The 20,612-nt window shown below is 46.5% G+C and overlaps 1 protein-coding gene across 2 annotated transcripts in view; it reads left to right on the forward strand.

The window, feature by feature from the left end:
* BOD1L1 (biorientation of chromosomes in cell division 1 like 1) overlaps window positions 1-11,876 on the forward strand; it is a 50,167-nt gene extending 38,291 nt beyond the window's left edge. The window contains exons 20-26 of one of the 2 annotated variants that reach the window (XM_061145501.1): window positions 560-635; window positions 721-755; window positions 1,783-1,828; window positions 4,368-4,417; window positions 4,516-4,600; window positions 5,003-5,156; window positions 10,546-11,876. In XM_061145501.1, the coding sequence (XP_061001484.1) occupies window positions 560-635; window positions 721-755; window positions 1,783-1,828; window positions 4,368-4,417; window positions 4,516-4,600; window positions 5,003-5,156; window positions 10,546-10,663 (564 nt within the window). In that variant the 3' untranslated portion in view covers window positions 10,664-11,876. The remainder of the gene's footprint in view (window positions 1-559; window positions 636-720; window positions 756-1,782; window positions 1,829-4,367; window positions 4,418-4,515; window positions 4,601-5,002; window positions 5,157-10,545) is intronic. The other variant, XM_061145502.1, reaches the window with a different exon arrangement.
* Window positions 11,877-20,612: the final 8,736 nt, after the last annotated feature.

Raw genomic sequence — 20,612 nt, forward strand, 5'->3', positions numbered from 1 at the left:
AGACCTCCAGTTCTGCCGCTCCTGGCCCCTTGGGATTTGCAGAGAACCCAGTGGGACCCAGAGTCGCAGTGACCTGAGACGCAGGCCCATAAATCAAGAGACAAGCTGTACCCCAGCCAGATCCTCTAGATAGCCCTCACAAAGTTTGCCTGTCTTGATACAGTTTTTAAGTAGTTCTCTTTGTCTTCGTTGGCCTCCTTTATTTTTTGTAAGGGATGGCATTGATCACAAGTGACCAGGAGTAAATCGCCACAAAGTGGACGTGCATATTTATTACAGAAGTAAAAGCTGACACGGAGCACTCCCATTACCTCTTTACCTCATAGTCCTCAGGGCTCCGGGAATTCATAATGCAGCTACCAGTGTTCCTCAGCTGAGGTGACTGCGCCAAGAAAGACGAACCACTCACCCCAAGGTCACGTGTTTTTTTAAGAGACAAAGCTGGAATTTGAACCCTCTTGGGAGGGAACTCTAAATTCCATTCTGAGAAAGCAAACTATTTGTGTAATAGTTGATAGAACTTTTCTATTCCCTTTTTTTTTTTCCCTTTCCCCCTTAGGAAGATCAGCCGGTAATTATTAAAAGGAAAAGAGGAAGACCTCGTAAACACCCTGTAGAAACATCATTAAAAACAAGTAGGTATTTGGTGTGTTTTCAGTTCACACACAAGAAATTTTCAAACTTATTTTCTAAGTGAGATTTTTATTTCCTGTTTTTCAGAAGATGACTGCAAAACAGATGCTGGCCTTGTCACTGTAAGTAATTGCAAAAGATGAGAACTCTTCCACTGGCTGCTCTTGACCTGAAAGAGTATACACTGCAGTATTAGTATTTTCAACTAGCTTTTTTTTTTTTTAAGTATTTGTAAAGCTTTAAAGAAACTTTTTAAAATAGAACATCAAATAACCATTCAGATAATATTTTAATTACTAATAACTCCATATAAACAATTATATTCATTGTAATTTAGTCTGACTCTATCCTCACCTGTCAGATCGGCTATATAAAAATTATCTAGGGACTTATCTTCTTGTCATCCTTGATTAAAACATAGAAAATAGCTGTTTTATATGATTTTTAGATAACAGCTTCTTTATGGAACCCTCCTAAAGTGTCTGTTTTACTACTTTCAATGGGGTTCCTTTTTTATTGGAATGGACACTAATTTCAGTGCAGGAAAGTCTGTAGTAATATTTGATTTTTTTTTTTACCATTCTTTATCTTTGACTCTGAAGTGTGTACCCAACAAAATCATTGCACCAAGACTTCATTGCATGAGTTTCAGTGAGAGCATTATTAAGAGAACAGACCTGTCTCCACTGACTTGCTCCCAGACTCTGACCCAGGGCCAGTCACATGACCCTCTCCAGACTCCCATTTCCTTGGATATGAAGAAATCATTATCTCACTGGAATTCTTAAAAGACAACTAAACCAAAGAGCCACATGTAAAAGTGTGAGTGCCTGTACCAGCACACAGAGGATGGTTTGCCAGGTTGGGGGATGTGAACAGCAGGCCCCTGTCACCTCCAGTGCTCACAGCAGCGGGAGCATGACTGGGGAAGAGGTGTGTGGCAGCCCTAATCCTCGTGGAAAGACCCGTGCGTTCAGATTCGTAAACATCCATATTTGCTGGGTGTATTTAATCCACTGCAGGAAGTAAGTTAGATATTCTGCCTGCATAATAAACAGAGGTCCTCACCCTTCTTCACATTGTTGATTGACTTCCTATGTGGTGATGACACACCAGTGACTTCACTTTTTTTTCTTTGTTTAAACTTAGGTAGAACAATCTCCACCTGGCGGCAAGCTGAAAGTCATGCACACGGGTGTGTACCTGAAAGCATTGCTCTGTGTGTGGTCTAAGGAAGGGGGGTGGGCCGGGGGAAACCACAGGTTGGGGGGGTTTAGGATGTCCTTGCTTCTCAATGAAGTGAGTGGCTTCCTTGGTAAAAGCAGCTGCCCTTGTAGCCATGAGAGATTCTAGTTGCTGGTTTTTCCTGTGATCTGAGTCATTCTTGTCTTTGTCAGTCCAGGAAGCCTCAGAGAGGAGGGGGGCGGAACGGCCACGTCCAGACCCTACTTTCCTGGACTTGTTTAAGGGAAAAACAGATTAACCTGGGGACTCAGAACTTTTATCAGGAAGATAAGAATTCAGCCCAAGAGCCTGTTGTTTTCAGCAGAAGAATTTTGAAAGCAGCTGGTACTGCTTACAGAGCTAGGATGCAAGAGATAAAATTGTTTCAATTAGGTATTTTTGTCCTCATTCCAAGGAGAAAAAAATGTTCTAAAATGTTGATAATGATTAACTCTGTGCTGTGCTTAATCGCTCAGTCGTGTCTGACTGTTTGTGACCCCGTGGACTGTAGCCTGCAAGGCTCCTCTGTCCATGGGATTCTCCAGGCAAGAATACTGGAGTGGGTTGCCATGCCCTCCTCTAGGGGATCTTTCCAACCCAGGGATTGAACCCAGGTCTCACACATTGCAGGCGGATTCTTTACCATCTGAGCCACCTTGGTGAGATAATAGGAAGATTTCATGTTTTCACTAGTGCCTGCATTTTCCAGAATTTTTACCATGTGTATATTTAATTTCATGGTTTAAATTTTTCTTTTTACATAAAAGCAAAAAGAGCCATTGGTGGGCTTTTAAATGTTGATTAGGCAAAAAAAAAAAAAAAGAATATGACAGCTATTTTGGCTCAAATAAATAGCATGGTAATATCAAGAAATATATATTCTGATCAGCAAGATAAAAGCAAATGTATAATTTGATAATTTTTCCACATTTAACTATGTGTGGGATCTTATGATCATACTTTACTTTTTCTTATCTCTTTGAAAGTTAAAGTTTTATTTTTAACAAAAAAAAAGAATGTTTTGTTTTTAACCATTGTTTTATCCATAATTGTATGTTTTAAATCCACACAGCGAAAAATCTCCATAACTCAAATGCCCTATTTTAAGGCTACGTGACTCTTATTTTAAGCTACATGATTATGTTTTAATGCTGTTGTTCAGCAGTAGTTTTCTGAATCTGCGTAACAATGACCAGTTTAAGAATGGATTCTTTGTGGGCCTTTTTCTTGGTTTTTAACTCTGGCATCTACGCTAGTAGACTTTCAGAAAGGGCAGCTACACAGTCTTCATTACGGATAAGTTCACCTCTGGGTTGTTGAGTTATCTAATCAACATGTTCATAATTTTGGCTTCTAACAGTGCACTGAAGTAAATTTCACTTTTCTTACCAAGATACAATCTCAGAAAATGGTAACGTCTACAGGAAACAAATAAAGAATAGGTATACACAACCTAAAATAGACTCATCCAATATAGTTTTCTAGATCCCATCATGGAAGTATGTGAGTCCTAAGAATCCAGTTCCCACCCCATGTACTGGTTATGGAACTCTGAACAACGCACTTAACCAAGTTGCTCAAGCCTCTTTTCCTCCCTGTCAGATGGTGCTTGTACTGTTTGTTCTTGTTGTTCAGTCCCTGAGTCCTGTCTGACTCTTTGTAACCCCACATACTGCAGCGCTCCAACTTCCCTGTCCTTCACTATTTGCCAGAGGTGGTTCAAGCTCATGTCCATTGAGTCAGTGATGCCATCCAACCGTCTCATCCTCTGCGGTCCCCTTCTCCTCATCCCCTCAGTCTTTCCCAGCATCAGGGTCTTTTTCATAGAGTCAGCTCTTCACATCAGGTGGCCAAAGTATTGGAGTTTCAGCCTCAGCATCAGTCCTTCTAATGAATATTCAGGATTGATTTCCTTTAGGATTAACTGGTTGGATCTCCTTGCAGTCCAAGGGACTCTCAAGAGTCTTCTCCAACACCACAGTTCAAAAGCATCAATTCTTTGGCACCCAGCCTTCTTAATGGTCCAACTTACATCTGTACATGACTCTGGAAAAACTATTTAGAGAGCTACGTTACGATTTGAGTGAAGTCTGTAATCCTGAACTGCAGTTCCTGCTGCTTCTCTGGGGCTCCCTAGATACCTGTTTGCTCCTCCCTTTCCAAGTTCAGATATTTGAGCTGAAAGAGAAAGACCATGAAGGTATTCTAACCAAACTCCTTCTCACTGATAAAAAATCAAGGCTCGAGGAATTTAAGTAGTTGGCCTGGATCACATAGCTTATTCATGCCAGGTCTGAGAGGCAAACTTTCGTGTCCTGACTTTCATTCTGATGTGTACTCTGCTTAGGTATTCCATCTCAATCTTTGTTTGGCTGATACAAAAAAACAATGATGAATTGTGTAATGGTACCTTAATTAACACTAATTAGGTACATTCACAGACAACAAACTGTTGAAATTTAATTTGACAGTAATAAAATATTAATGTAGAAATCTTTCTTTTCTTAAAGATGAAGCCAATAAAGAAACACCTAACCTTCAAGAACGAAGTGGAAGCAATGTAAGTGTTAATTTTCTGATCAAGACATGTCCTTTAGAAATAAAACTTAGTAAATGCTCAAGTGACCACCCTTTTCACTTTAACTTTATTTCTTCTAGGATGATAGTGAAGAAAAATCTGTGGCAAGTGTGCGTCGGAGAGGAAGAAAGCCCAAGCGTTCGCTCACTCTGTCAGATGATGCTGGTATGTTCCTGGCAGGTTCTTACCATGTCAGAGCCACCTTTTTAAGACTTTTTCTTTGGATGAGGAAAAATCCAGTGGGGTCCAGCTAGTATTAATGCTACATAAATATGTGTGAAATGACTGTAATCCTGTGTCAGAAATGGCACATTCCAGATGCTTTTCTGAGCACATGTGAATTTTTTGCAAATGCTGGCTGTGAACCGCCTAAGTAAACTATCCCAAATGTGTTTGAGATTAAGTTAAACAGTTGTGAATTGCAAGTGCTGAAACAAAAAGGAAGTGGAAAACCACTTCTTCTGCCTCCAAGTCCCTAATATCCTTTGTTCTAAACTCTGTGACTCTGTCCTCTGGAAGTGTCTTTGGGAATTGTACAGTCCAGATGTTACCCTTCTGTCTGAACAGAATCCTCAGAGCCGGAACGCAAACGTCAGAAATCAGTTTCTGAAGCGACTGAGGACAAGAAAGACCAGGAGTCTGAGGAGGAGGAGGAGGAGGAGGAAGACGAGGAGCCGTCCGGAGCCACCACAAGGTCCAGCACCAGATCGGAGGCTCAGAGGTAACGGGGCCACGGGGGCTTCCAGAACCTTCCCCCGGCTTTCCGTCGGACCACAGCGAGGGCTACATGGGTGCTCTCCTCTTTGCCTCACTCGTGCCACAGAGAGAGAGCACGTGCTCCAAGCCCTCTGACATCTCAGTTCCCCCGGGAAAGCCCATTCTCCCTCTTAAACCATTTTCCAGGAGCCCTTTAGAATCATTGCCAGGCTTTGAAGCCTGTTTGGTGGAACCTATTCGGTTCCTTTATGAATATTTATCAGGTACGATTAGATTGCAGAGACTGTGCTGAGCAGTCGGTGGAAACCGGACGTGTACAGTATGATCCATGTGCGCGGCATGCTTAGCTGTGGTAAGGGAGAAGGCTCGGACCGTCCCCGTCGTCAGGGGCCCCTCCCAGCGCCGTATCACAGGTCCGCCACAGGAGGCCACCCGAGTGCCCCCATTCTCCACTCACAGCTGGGACGTCCTGCGTTTCCCATGGGGCGTGCTCCCAAGCCCTCACGTGGCCAGAAGCCTCTGGAGAAAAGAGGGCCGGGGCTCTCGTGAGTCTGGGGAATGCCCGTGAGTTCCCTCTCCTTCTGAGCCACAGTGTCCACTGTAATGCACTTGTCGTGGTCCTGGGGAAGGAAACCTGTCCAACTTTGTCAGTTTTACTTTGCCCAGCCCCCCACCCTGTGTCATTATACCTGATGGCATTGACCGATACTCCTCTCCCACAGCACATTTTGAGAAATGTTGCATCACTTTACAGTTTTATAACTTCTGAAGCATAAATATTTTCCATTTTTAATGTGATTCACAAGCTGTTAATCTTAGTACCATCTTCTATAATTTCATTATCCAAGATTAAAAAGTTGAGGAATATTGATTTCAAGAATATCGCTTATTAACATCTGCCACTGTAGTTCTGATGTGTCTTTGTAAAGACTTAAAATCAGCCTATTTCTAGTTCCTCTAAACTTGTAAATCATTAGCTCTGTGCCCTGATTTAGTGGCCTGGTCAGATTTTTAGAGCCAAAAGACGTTAGGAGCTCACAGGGCTACAGGAAAGGTTCTCCAGGTGGGGATAACCAGCTCGGATAATTAGAAATCACAGACCCGAGATACCTGCTGACCGAGAAGTGCCCCTCACAGTGCACCGAGGGTGGGGCGCGTCCAGCACAGACGCCCCAGCACCACCGTGCCCTCTTGTGCGTCACGGGGAGGTCACCCAGTGGAGTGGGGCCCGACGCAGGACGCGCCGCGGGCCGCCAAGGCACCTTCAAGGAGCATCTGCAGTAGCTGAGACGTGTGCCTTTTCAAATCCATTCTTCAAAAGTAAGTTGTATTTAGCTTACAGTTCTGTAATCACCTGGATTATCGATGCTTCTCCTCGATGCACTGCAGGAGCCTGTGGTCTGCACGTGGGTTTTTTTCTCTTTAGATTCCTTGGTGTTGATGGTTTGGTTCTCGGGCAGTGGCGCCTGTATCATCTCCCAGGTTCTCAGGGTCGTGTGGGGTCTTGGTGGTTCCGTACTTAGCTGGCCTGTCAGGGTTTCGATTACGGTGCCCCGGCCATTTTGGAAGGGTCTTTCTGCTTCTGCGTGTGACCTCGGGTGGGAAAGATTTTCTTCCGCAGCATCTGCTCTCAGAGCCTCGTGTACAACCTTCGCCTGAACACCGGGGGGCAGCTTCCAGGTCTCCTCTTGCGTTGGCCCCTCATCATCCTGTTTGTTCTCATCCGTTTACCTAGTGACTCTTCTGTTTAAGAAGCAACTGTTGATGCCAAGTATGCGCTGAGGGATCCAGAAGAGGACTGTCCGCCTTGTTTCCTAGAGACCGAGCCCAGTCTGCACCCAGCCTGCTGGGCCCCCTCCGCCTGGTTTGCGCACCAGCTCAGCCCGTCCCGTCCCGTGAGGCGCCCCTCTCACCTGCTGCCTGTGTGGGCCACACGCTTACACCCGGTTACCGGGCCTTCGCGCCGTGCTTTCCTCCATCTTGGCCCGCATTCTACTCCGGTGGGCATTGGGGATCTTACTTCACCAGCCAGCATATTTTCTGTTTATCACGAGTTCATCTTTCTCTAAATCCTGGTGAACTATCCCACTCCTTGAAAGCAAAGCCGGAGTCAGGGAAGCAGAGTTAGTCTTGGGAGACACGAAGCTCTGCTCATCAGCCAAGACCCGGAGAACCAGGCATTTTCCTGCTTTTCGTCCCCTCCTCTGCCCTGTCTGCAAGGATCCTTGCCCTTTCTAGTCTCGGGGGCCAGGGCGTTCAGTGCTGCCATCGCCCAGGGCTTCTGTCATCTGTTTCAGAAAGCAGCATGGAGCACTGTCTACACGCGCAGCGTCCAAACCTGGGAGCCCAGGAATGGTTTCTACTAGATATCACCAAAGATTAGCAAAAGGACAAGTATCAACCAGTGAAGGCATTAGTAAATTTTCCCCCATTAGGAAGGAGAGTCCCTGCTGACACTTCAAGTCATTTTTACCCCAAGACATTTTGTGGCGCACTGAGACTCTCTCCCTCAGTTTCTGTACAAGTCTTGTCTTGCCACACAGTCGTCTTTGGGGGTCCTCAGCTTCCCAAGTGGAAACCTACTGTAGACAGAGCGGGCAGGACTCCCAGAGGGAGTCTCGGTGACCTCGCCAGGCCTCCCAGCGCTCCTGCCGGCTTTACCCTGGGCTCCTTACCGTCAGCTCCTGCCCCCCAGGACCAAAGACACGGCTTGTTGCTCCCCAGGTGCGCCCGGCTCTGGGTGCTGGGTTACAGCAGTGCAGCCTGGTCGCGCGGAGCCCAGAGTCGGCTCTCTTTTGCGCAGAACCCTGGAGAGGCGATGGGGTAGCAGGAGGGCCCCCGCCAGAGGCACAGCCATGGGCCCGCGGGCACCTTCATGCTGCCCGAGTCACCTCCCCGCGTCCCGCAGGTTGTGCCAGTTCTTTCCCGAGGAGCACCCTCACCACCAGCGCCCCCTCACCACGTCCTTCCGTCCTGCACACACACCGCCTGCCTGCTTCCGCCCGTCCGCGTCCCCGTCCTCTGCCTTCCGGCCCAGTCTGCGCGGTGGGCAGAGGCATGTGCTGTTGCTTTGGGGATGTTCGTTTTGTCTTCCTCCCTGGTCTATAAGCTTCTTCCTTGAGGTCAGGGACTTGACTTACCTTCTGTACATGATAGCATCAAAAAATAAGACTTCCCAGTATACAAAGGCTGTTTAGGTGTCTCGAATCACATTAGGTCTTCACAGCATACGTGTGTGTGTGTGTGTGTGTGTGTGTGTGCACGCACGCAGTTATTCCCCCATGACGGAAAGGGAAGCAAACTGGAGTGCCAGGCACCTTTCACATGGATTCTTTCCTCTTATTCCTCAGTAAGTAAGACACAGTATTTATCCTTATTGTGTATTTGAGGAGAAGAATCTCACAAAGGTCTGGTTCGTTATTTCTCAAACTCAAATGTGCAGGCCAGTCACAGAGGCTCCTGCTGAGACGCAGGCTCCGGTTCTGTAGTGTTGGGGCAAGACCTGAGTCTGCATTGCTGACGAGCTCCTGGGTGCTGCCAGGGCCGCTGGCACAGGCCGCCCTCTGGGCGGGAAGAAAGGGCCTGCCTGGCCAGGTTCACGCCCCGGGCAGAAGCGCCTGCACCAAGCTTCTGTTCTCCGCTGCGTGGCGTCAGCACTGTGCTGCCGCACACCCACTGCTGGGTAAACAGCCGGTCACTCTGGCTGATGGCTCTCCCTGGACACGGCTTGAAACGGGATATTGACAAGCAACTGCCTTTTAGCCATTCTCAACACATGCATAGATAATACTGTGTTAAAACTGCATCGTATTCAACAATATCTGACTCAGCTTTATCTGACTCAGTTTGAGCGTATTTACCTCTGCTGTCAAAGGAACAGTGAGCAGACAGGTCTTCACATCAGTGAAGTCCCATTTCTCCAGTTCCTGTCATTTTAGTTATCCAAGTGTCTTTATTCTTTGGTATAACATTTATTGCTCGTGTACACAGATCGGGCTTTGTACTAGGCCCCAGAGAGAGGAAAATGAATAACCTCCACAGCTGCCCTGGAGAAACATCCTGTCTTAACTAGGGGGACCGTGTGTAGCTGGTTTTCAAACTCTCTTGACAGCAGGCGGCTCACAGGAAAAATGTCTTTTGCAATACTGCCTCTGTCACTGAAACAAAATTTTCATGCCCAAACTGAATAGACGTGACATCAATGGTATTTTCTATTGTGTTCCATTAATACATTGTTTTAAAATAATGGCTGTAACCTGCCATTTGAAAAACCCCAGTGGACAAACGAACAACCAGAAGGGCAGTGGTGGAGTCACAAAGTGCTGTCTGCGGGCTTCCCGAAGGGCAGGTTGCTCTGTGATGAGAAGGAGTTCCCCAGAAGGACTTGTTTTTGAACTGAGGCTCCAGAGTGCAGTTTGCCAGATCGGAGGTGTGGGTTATTTTTAGAAATTGCGTGCGTGCTCAGTTGCTTCTGTCCTGTCCAACGCTGCGACCCCATGGACTGTAGCCCGCCAGGCCCCGCTGTCCATGGGATTCTCCAGGCAGGAATACTGGAGTGGGTTGCCATGCCCTCCCCCAGGGGATCTTCCCCACCCAGGGATCGAACCTGTGTCTCCTGTACTGCAGGCGGATTCTTCACTGCTGAGTCACGGGGAAGCCAAAAAATATTAGGTGCCAAAGGAGACAGTGTGAAAGCACACTGCGAGTTTGGAAACGAGGCTGCTTTGTCGGGACTGCAGTGCGGGCGGGTGTCGCGGGCAGGTGGTAAGGGGCTCTGTGTGCCGTGGACAATTCTGTGCTGAAGGCGTCAGAGAGCCTGAGGACGGAGATAAACAAGATGGTGACGTGGACGCGATTAACTTGACGTTTCCGACAAGTCATTCTGTGGGCAGGACGGAGAGCAGGGCTGGGCTGGGCTGCTGGCCGGGAGACTGGATGGAGAGCTCTTCTCGAGTTCCTGCACCGTCTCCAAGACTGTCAGCTCTCCTCTGGGAGCATCCTGTGAGCACAGGTGTGCGTGTGCTCAGATCATGCCATCCTGCTGCGTTCACAATTGTTTCAACGCGGGACCAGCTGTTGATGTCTCTACTGTATAGATACCAGAACTAGGAGCTAGAGAAGAACGTGGACTTGACCAAGGTCAACACCCACCCAGAACCTCGGCTGGGGCTTCCTACTCCTCCTCATGGCCTGTTAGGAACGAGGCTGTCGGTAGACAGCCGGTCAGCACAGGCTCTTCCAGGGCCCCCTTTTCCCTTGTAGCCCTTATCCAGCTTTCCTCTTCTTGGCTCTCAAGTTCAAAAACCTTCCAGTGTTTGAAGGACTCCCAAATTATTTGAAGCAGGTCCTTTTCGACGAGTCCTAACCACAGCCTTGACCTCTGTTTCCTGCAGATCAAAGGCACAGCTCTCCCCTTCTGCCAAGCGCAAGAGAGAAGCCAGCCCCCCCGGGGCGCGCACCAGAGGCCAGCAGAGGGTGGAGGAGGCCCCGGTGAAGAAGGCAAAGCGGTAATGGGACCGTGGCCACCCCGGCCGGTCTGCAGGGGCCACGGGGCCACGAGCTGCAGCGTTTAACCGGGGGAAGGCTGTGCATGTGCGCCAAGTACCTAGGTGCAAGCTTTTTCTTGTTACGTTCTAAACAGCTTTATAAACTATTGTTCATAGAGGTATTATGTACATTAATTTCAGATAAAGGAAAATAAGTTTACTTTGTATCTGAACTCAAAACAAAGTAGTTGTATATTTTAACATTCGAAATTGGGATTTCCCGATGTGACACGTCACTCATGCAAACCCTTCCAGCCCATCAGACACCAGGCTGCCCACTGGTAATCTGTGTACAGTATATAAACATGTAAAAATAGGTTGTATTTTACTCTATGTATGATGCTAATCAATGAACACTTTATTTATTTTACAGAGAAAACTTATCTGTGAACTTTACTATATATCTGTTTATTTTATTTTATTATTGTTTTTTTTTTTAATAAAAAAGGGGGTTTTAAATGCTATGCAGTCATCAGTAGAGATGTTTTAGGACTCTGCCTCCCCCTAACTATCTGAATCTCATCTGGCAGGAAATGCAGACGCTTCTCGCATGTATCCGGGTAAAGTAGGTTAGCTCAAGAAAGGGTCTCCATTGCGTTTCCTTTCACAGTTGTGACTCTGTTTTTTAAGAATGTAACTCGTTTGTAGGTGATGCTCGCATCTGTGACTTTACTACCAGCCCCTCCGGCGTCGGGGGTTCTGGATCCGTCACCTGCAGCAGAAACCCCTCTGTCGGTACCCATGTCTCTCTGTGCTGCCCCATATTCTTCCCACAGTGTCTTTTTCAGCGAAGAAAAATGCATTGAAGATTAGGTCACTCCTGTCTGTCGAGCTTCAGGATTATATGTTGTTTTATACACAATTATTTCAAGATAGAACCTGGCTTTATTGCCAGATTCTTTTTTAAACATGTTTTAACTCCCATATGAGCAAACTGTCCAACTTAAGTTTTTCATAAAATTAAACTTTTCTTAAGATCAAATTTGTCTCTAGCAATGATGTGATGAGTTGGCAAATAATTGAGATTATTTTAAAATGTTTTGTTCATATTCTTGTTTTATAATTAAAATTTACATTCAGTGTGTGAATTTTTTTTTTTGGACTCTTAATGTAAGGTGGATATTTCTGTCATTTTACATTGTTTCTTACTGAGATTTTATATATAAATTATAAAATGTTTCCCAAAACTTGAGTGTTAAGACTTTTTTTTTCCCCTATTTTAAAATGTCTCCCTGTGAAAGCTGTTTCATCTCTTTAAATAATTGGTCTTAGATATACTGTTCCATTTTCACATTCAGACTTGAGTTGGCGATGGCCTCTCTCAGTAGAACTGAATGTTATATCTGGAAGGGGCTTCGGAGACAAGGAACATGATATGTTTGAATTTAACCAAAGCTCAAAATTCTAAAGTGGTCTGTCTTAAAGTTAGTTAAAGGTAAGAAGCCAGACCAGGTTGCAAGACTCTATACTCCTAGGTGAACTGTCTTTGCACTCGATGGTTCTGGGTTGGTTCACCAGAGTTGCTTATCCACGGTGTTCTCCACGAGTTACTGAGTTTAGTCCCGCCCGCCCTGGGCACAGCCTTTCTGAGCAGCGTAGCTGGGGTGTAAGGGGGTGCAGGTCCCTTAACACAGCTGAAGCAAGCCTCAGCACTGCATAAGGACTTGTCTGCTAGAGAACTCAGCTGGGCCACTTCAGCGCCGGCAGTTCTGACAGCCACATAGGGGGCCGATTACCCTGAGGGGCAATAGAGATACACGCAAGTGGTTCTCGGCATCATGATGTTTGGCAACACTGGTCCGCGTTTGTAGAAGGGAAGAGGTCTGAAGTGCCGAGTGTTCTGCAAGACACAGGACAGCCCCCGACTCCACAGCCCGAGATGCCAGGGCTTTCCCCCGAGAAGCACAGCACACCACTGCAGACCCATGTTGCTCTGGTCTCACTGACCACGACCATGCCTCCCTGCTCCTCTGTAAAGAACCTGAACAGTGGCCCATCTGAGGAGCCGGCATGAGGCTGGGGCCATCTGGCAAGGCGTCCCTAAGGGGCAGCATGTCCCAGGGTGAAAGTGACGTGGCCAATTCCCCTGCAGCGGAAGCTGGCCCTTCCCGCCCTGCTTCAGGCCTCCTTAGGGTGATCCTGCTAGACCGCCATCACGTGGACCCCTTGAAGACTAGACTCTACCAGCTCTGGCGTGCCAAAGCCGCCCATTATCATGGCCATCTGGTGATCTCACAGTGACAGCCAAGCTGGGACAGCCCTCCTTCCTGTCTTCTAACCCCGTCTGAGTTCTTTTCTGCCAAGCCCCATGGTGGGGAGGACAGACCTTCCTCCCTCCACAGCAGCTCGCTGACGGCCGGACCACGAGGCTGTGGAGGTTTCCCAGACATCACAGCTGATGAAACCTACACGATCTGAGGGGGCAGGGGGCGATTCCAGCCCAATAATGTTTTGTGTGTGTGTGGGTGTGTGTTACTTTTTTTCCTTCATGCATCACACACCATGTGGGTTTTTAGTTGCCCGACCAGGGATTGATCCCATGCCCCCTGCACTGGAAGCACAGAATCAATCACTGGATCACCAGGGAGGTCCCCTCAGGGGTTGGATTTTCATTTGTTTTTTATGCACTGTTCATTCCACGTGCAAGAGCATATTAACATTTCCTAAGATTGGGGCCGAGCTATTTTTGTGCAGTCAAATCAAGAACAAGACCTTTTTGACCATACCCTGACAGAGGCATTTTTCTCAGGGGAAGGAGATGGTTGTATAGCCAGCGTCTTCCCGCTGGGCCTGCTGGGCGGGAAGATGCACATCTGCGCTGCCCCTCGCTGAGCACCGGGGCCGCAAGTGTGAGCCACATCCCCAAGGGTGGCCAGACGTGCAGAACACAACTGTGGGGCGCTGGACTGCCATCCGGACGTCACACAGGACACGTGTGATCAAGGTGACCCAAGGGTTTTCACCTCCCCAGGGTGGGAGCTCCAATGCGGGGGAGCTACTGCTAACCCCATGGCGGTAATCTGCACCTCCTCGTTCAGCAGGTTGTAATCTGTATATTTGTAGTTTAATACAGCAGCTGCAGCCCCTAACACATTGAAAGCATAGGCCAATACTATTATTAACTAACACCTTGGCAGCTTCCTGCATGCCTCCAAGGTTACCACCATTCTGAATACAAGTTTATCACATTACACTCTCTCTCTATACACACACACACGTGCACACACACACATCTGTAAGCAATATTTTAAGTTTTGAATACATTTTTAAACTATGTAGACAGAATTCTATTTTAAGGGTCTTTTGAGTTGCTTTTTTCTTCTATGCTGTGCTTTGAAATTCATCCATAGTAATGTGCATAGCTTCAGTTAGTATATCTTCAAGGCTGTATAGTATTCCATTGAAAGAGTACATCACAATAAACTAAGTTGTTCATTTGCCTGTTACTGACCTTTGGATTGCTTCAGGGTGGAACCGTGCTTCTGTGAATATTCTATGATATTCTGTGGGCAGAGCCTCACAAACTTATCATTGTACACATAGAAAATGACATTTATAGTCACATCAAGGAAAGCAGGAAACTAAGATCATGGCATCCGGTCCCATCACTTCATGGCAGATAGATGGGGAAACAGTGGCTGACTTTCTTTTTCTGGGCTCCAAAATCACTGCAGATGGTGATTGCAGCCATGAAATTAAAAGACGCTTATTCCTTGGAAGGAAAGTTATGACCAACCTAGACAGCATATTAAAAAGCAGAGACATTATTTTGCCAACAAAGGTCCGTCTAGTCAAGGCTATGGTTTTTCCAGTGGTCAGGTATGGATGTGAGAGTTGGACGGTGAAGAAAGCTGAGCGCTGAAGAATTGATACTTTTGAACTATGGTGTTGGAGAAGACTCTTGAGAGTCCCTTGGACTGCAAGGAGATCCAACCAGTCCATCCTAAAGGAGATCAGTCCTGGGTGTTCATTGGAAGGACTGATGTTGAAGCTGAAACTCTAATACTTTGGCCACCTGATGCGAAGAGCTGACTCATTGGAAAAGACCCTGATGCTGGGGAAGATTGAGGGCAGGAGGAGAAGGGGACAACAGAAGATGAGATGGTTGGATGGCATCATCGACTCGATGGACATGAGTTTGGGTGGACTCCAGGAGATGGTGATGGACAGGGAGGCCTGGCGTGCTGCCATTCATGGGGTCGCAAAGAGTCAGACACGACTCAGCAACTGAACTGAACTGAACTGAACAAGGAAAGCAGAAAAAGCAGGCTGGGGGCTGCCTGAGGTGACCATTAGCCTGTGAACCAGAGGCCACTCAGTCACCTTCAAAGGCTAAAGGGTTAATTTATGTCCCCATTTTCCGCACTGAGACACACCCAGCTTTCTGCTTCAGTGTCCGACAACTGATTCCTAGAGTAAGCATATTTTCAGCTTCACAAGATAATGCCAGTTTGTTTCCCAAATGCTTTTACTATGTTGTACTCCTACCAGCAGTGTTTCCTTCCCTTGATGTTTGGTGAGATAGAACTTCCTGATTTTTGCCCATGGAGTGGATATAAAATATCTCATTGTGGTCTTTATTTGCATTGCTTACACCCAATTGCATTGGATGAACATCTTTTCATGTGTTTCTTTTCTATCCTTATTTCCTCTTTTCTGATATGCCTGTTCATGTCATTTTCCCAGTTGGTTCTTTGTTTTTCTTATTGACTTGTAGGAGTCCTTTATATATTTAATATAAATATTCACTGTTTTATATAAAGTTATAAATATATCGAATATATCTTTATATTGTTGTCACTGTTGTTTAGTCACTAAGTTGTGTCTGACTCTTTGTAATCCCACAGACTGTAGCCCACCAGACTCTCCCGGGGATCTTTCTGACCCAGGAATTGAAACTACGTCTCCTGCCTTGGTAGGTGGATTCTTCACCACTGAGTCACCAAGGAAGCCCATGTCTTTATGTATTGTACAATAAACCTTCATGTAAACCTGTTGCAAATACCACTCTGCCAAATACACACACACACACACACACACACACACACACACACGTTTATCTTGCCACTTTCTTTACGATACTTTTTGGTTAATTTTAATGTAATTGAATATAAATTTCATTTTGTAATTAGATCTTGTTACATCTTAAGATTCAAGAGCAATTAGCTACCTCCTAAAAGTTTTGACGTTTCTGCCTCCCACATTTAGATTACGGAGAAGAAAGCAAGCGCTAGCTATATCAGCCCATGACCCAGGCCAGCCAAGTCTCCAAAAAGAATTCAGGCCAAACTCTCTCAGTCACTGCTAGACTGTAAAAGATGCTCCGAGGCCGGGAGGATCTGGCTGAAGACAGCTCCCAGCCTATCAGTTGCCTGAGTCGCTCCTCCGTCCTGGGCTGGCTGCTGTCTCGCCCTGGGTCTCCTCTCTCCACTGTCCCGGGGATGCCCTCCTGCACTCTCATCTTTGGGATCCTCCTAGATCCATACCCACATCTTCCTCTTGCTTGTTTGCTGCTGTATTTTGATGAAGCCGCGGTGTATTCTGAGAAATGGCCTCTCTACTAACACAAAGGACCAACTGTCAAATCAGACCCATCAGAGATCTTAGCCAGCACCGATCTTTACTAGCAGTTTCAAGGACATAAGTAGTTGTCCAGCACCAGTGAAGCATAGGGATTGAGGACCGCCTAGTATACGTCCCTTTCTCGTTGGGACACTGATGTGCACAGATCAACACGTGGAACCTCTAAAAATATACCTGCACCTACAGCACTTACACAGGAAAACTCCATGTTGGTTATGGAGCATCTCTACCTAGATGGTTACACAGCTTGTGTGATGTTTTCCCAGGAGCCACGCCCCGTAAATCAATGGATTTCAGAGGGTTTTGTGTGTGTGCGGTGCTGTGGCTTTAAGCAGCCCTGGAGAGACCAGGTACATCCTGCTGAAAGCGTTTTCCTAAGTACCAGCTCTCCCACTAGCCAACACCATTTATTGTTTGCCTGGAGTCCAATCACTGGCAAATTTACAAACATTTTTAACCTCAGAACACCTGTCTTTCTCAGAAGCACCCCCTCAGTGCTGGATTGAAGCCCTGATGCAAACCAGATTCTTCCTATGATGTTACAAGAGATAATTTCAGACCTGTTTAAGTCATGGTCCAGCTATTGGAAACCATATCAGTTATTTATTAGTATTAATACTGGCAGCTGATTTCAATACCTGTTCGAGAACTCAAAAGCAAAAGGGTAATACTGATATGATGCAGAGTAACTTCAGAAAGCAACCACTGTCCCCGCTCAGCTTGGGGAGCAGAAAGATTGAGTTTGGCAGGAAACTGAAGGAGAAGCCAAGCAGTGGTGATGAGCAGACCCCTGAGGAGTGTGGTCAGGGTGAGGCCCCTGAGACAGGACATCACAGCCCTTCCTAGGGCAGGAGACAAAATGGGCAACTGAAGCCACTGTGGCTGCCATCAGCGGCTGCTGCTGGCGTGCAGAACCCCTGCTGGGGGGAGGCTCACGGGAGTGACCAGACACGGGGAAGCAAGTCCCGTCACCAGCTTCAGCCTCCTGGTCTGTGCTGAGTACCCACAACTGGCAGAAAGAAGCCAGAAACCAGCTGGCTAAGGAGAAGTGGGGTTTGCAAGAGTCCCAGTTCAACCATCACCGTGGGAAATTCAGCAGGTGGATTTGGAGTTAAAGAGACAATAGCTTAATAACTGGTACTCTTCTACACATTCTTCAGCTTCAACATAAGAACAACTGGCTTGTGGATTTTCTTTATTCACTAGCAAGCTCAGCACTGCAGTTTAAGGATACAATTCAAGTTCGTAATTAATCTAACATCTGGGTGTTTTGCTGCAGTGGAGCCTTGACAAATACCTCATATGCCATACTTTCTAAAGTAGAAACTCTATATTAACTTTTCAGATTCTCGGCAGAAACCGTCTGTGTTCTCATTCACTCAGTTTTTATCTCCTGAAGGATCAGCCTCTCCATTAGCTCTTAATAAATGTGCCCTCTGTGGCCACTGGCAGAATCTGTGCTTTGCTTTTTTTTTTTTTTCCAGATGTCATCTTTTCAAAGTAAGTGTATCATCAAGGCTCAAAATTGTGTTCATTTGCTGAAACAAATTTGTCAGTCTTCAACAAGTCTTACTTGAAAGAGTCAAATAACATATTTGTTTCATCCCAAAGTAAGTATTCATCAAGAATTTGCCTTTCCCTATATTGGGCTCATGTGTCCCTGTTTCACCTCAAACACTGTTCCTCATTTCATCCCTGTTATTTTGGGGTCCTCTGGTCCTTCAAAGAGATTCTTTCCCCAGTAAACATTCTTGGAATTTAAAAGGGCATATAAGTGGTCATTTCAGATTCTTTTCTTTTTTAATTTTTATTTTATATTGGAGTATAGTTGATTTATAATGTTGTGTTAGTTTCAAGTGTATAGCAAAGTGATATAGTTAGATATATACACATCCCTGGGTCAGGAAGACCCCCTGGAGAAAGGAATGGCAACCCACTCCAGTATTCCTGCTTACAAAAACCCCATGGACAGAGGAGCCTGAAGGGCTACAGTCCATGGGGTCGCCAAGAGTCGGACACGGCTTAGTAACTAACTGCAGCAGCCGCGGCATATGTCCATCTGTTCTTCTTCAGATTCTTTTCCCAGATATGTTATTTCAGAATATTAAGTAGAGTCTCCTGTGCTACAAGTAGGTCCTTGATGACCTCTTTTATATATAGGAGTGTGTAAGGACTTCCCTGGTAGTCCGATAGTTGGAACTCCACTGTTCCACTCTAGGTGGTACAGATCTGATCCCTGGTCAGGAAAAGAAGACTCCATGTGCATATATATGCATATATATATATATATATATATATAAACTAAGAGTGTGTGTATGTTACTCCAACCTCCTAATTTATCCTTTCTCCCCTCCCCACCTTTCCCCTTCGGTAACCATCAATTTGTTTTCGTAAGTCTATGAGTCTCTTCCTGTGAGTTTTGTAAATAAATTAATTTAAAATTAAAAAGAAAATCTACCCTTTCAGTGAAATTCAAGTCCAATAAATCTGCCCACCCTCCACCCCCGGGACTCCTACCTCCTCCCAAGCTGAATGCGGATGGACTCTCGAGAGAGGGCGTTTGACACTGGACCCAGAGCCCTTTTCTGAACGTCCCCATGCGTCCCCAGCCCTGGCTCGCCCGCATGGACTCAGGGACTGCTCCTCGAGCTTCTCCGTTTGACAGTCGCCAGGACAGCTCCGGCCCATCTGTTCATTCGACATTCCATTAAGCGCAAGGGCTGCCCCCAGATCCTGTTCATCTCTTCCTGTTTCCAGCCACACTCCCTCAGACGGAATGACAGAACTTGCTGTAATGCCTCGACATAAATCTCCCCCCTAGCCTAACCCCCTTTCTCTGAAAGCACAGTCTTCTGGGCCTTTCCCCTTCAAAACCCAGTCCAAAACATCCCACGATGGAAATAAACATCTCCAAGTTAGGCCTCAGAAGATGATTTAACAACAACAAAAGAAACTGAAATATGTTATTTGTGTTAAAAGGCTCAGGGACCAGCTATGGAAGTGAGGAGGATGGCAAGCAGGCTGCCTTAGCAGGGATCCCAGCACAGGGGCCACCTCCTTGAGTAAATCACTCGGCCTCTCTGCGTCTCAGAGCCTTCATCTGTAGATGGGAATTCTCATACCTGTCCCTCTGATCTCAGGTTGTGTGAGGATAAAAGGAGACCGCTCATTCAATAAATATCTGCTAAGAGTTGGACCATAAAGAAGGCTGAGTGCCGAAGAAATGCTTTCAAATTGTGGTGCTGAAGAAGACTCTTGAGAGTCCCTTGGACTGCAAGGAGATCAAACCAGTCCATCCTAAAGGAGATCAACCCTAAATATTCATTGGAAGGACTGATGTTGAAGCTGAAACTCCAATACTTCGGCCACCTGATGTGAAGAGCCGACTCATTGGAAAAGACCCTGATATTGGGAAAGAGTGAAGTCAAAAGGAGAAGAGGGTGGCAGAGGATAAGATGGTGAGATAGCATCACAAACGCAATGGATGTGAGTTTGAACAAACTCCGGGAGACAGTGAAGGACAGAGGAGCCTGGCATGCTGCAGTCCATGGGGATGCAAAGAGTCAGACACTACTTAGCGACTGACCAACAAGAGCCCACCATCCCAGGCCCATTCCAGGCGCTGGGAATGCCTGGGTGAGTGTTCTCGAGGTTCATCCCGACAGCTGCCTTCAGCCTCGGAGTGGCTCATCCTCATGACTGAGTAGCATCCTATGCTGTGACTGTACCACACCTCCCTCATCTTCCTCTTGATGAACACCGGAGAGTTGCTGGGTTTTTGGAAACCAGAAAATGAGGCTACGAGCATTTTAGCACACATCTTTTGGGGAAATTTCCTACACATTTCTGTTGGGTCAGTTCCCTTTGAGTCTTCCTAACTATGTCAGAGAGAAAGTCTCAGGCTGGTGCTGGTGTGCTGTAATATCTCTCTAGCTCTTGTCCATCTGTCCTTATAACAGACTGCCAAGCCCAGGCCTTCAGCATCCTATTATATCGAGCTAGTTTACCAACATCATTTTATTGGCGTTCAGTTCAGTTCAGTTCAATCACTCAGTCGTGTCTGACTCTTTGCAACCCCATGGACCACAGCACGCCAGGTCTCCCTGTCAATCACCAACTCCTGGAGCTTGCTCAAACTCATGTCCATTGAGTTGGTGATGCCATCCAACCATTTCATCCTCTGTCGTCCCCTTCTCCTCCCACCTTCAATCTTTCCCAGCATCAGGTTCTTTTCCAATGAGTCGGCTCTTCACATCAGGTGGCCAAAGTATTGGAGTTTCAGCTTCAACATCAGTCCTTCCAATGAATATACTGGACTGATTTCCTTTAGG

The sequence above is a fragment of the Dama dama genome, chromosome 6, assembly GCF_033118175.1.
Source record: "Dama dama isolate Ldn47 chromosome 6, ASM3311817v1, whole genome shotgun sequence".
NCBI lineage: Eukaryota > Metazoa > Chordata > Mammalia > Artiodactyla > Cervidae > Dama > Dama dama.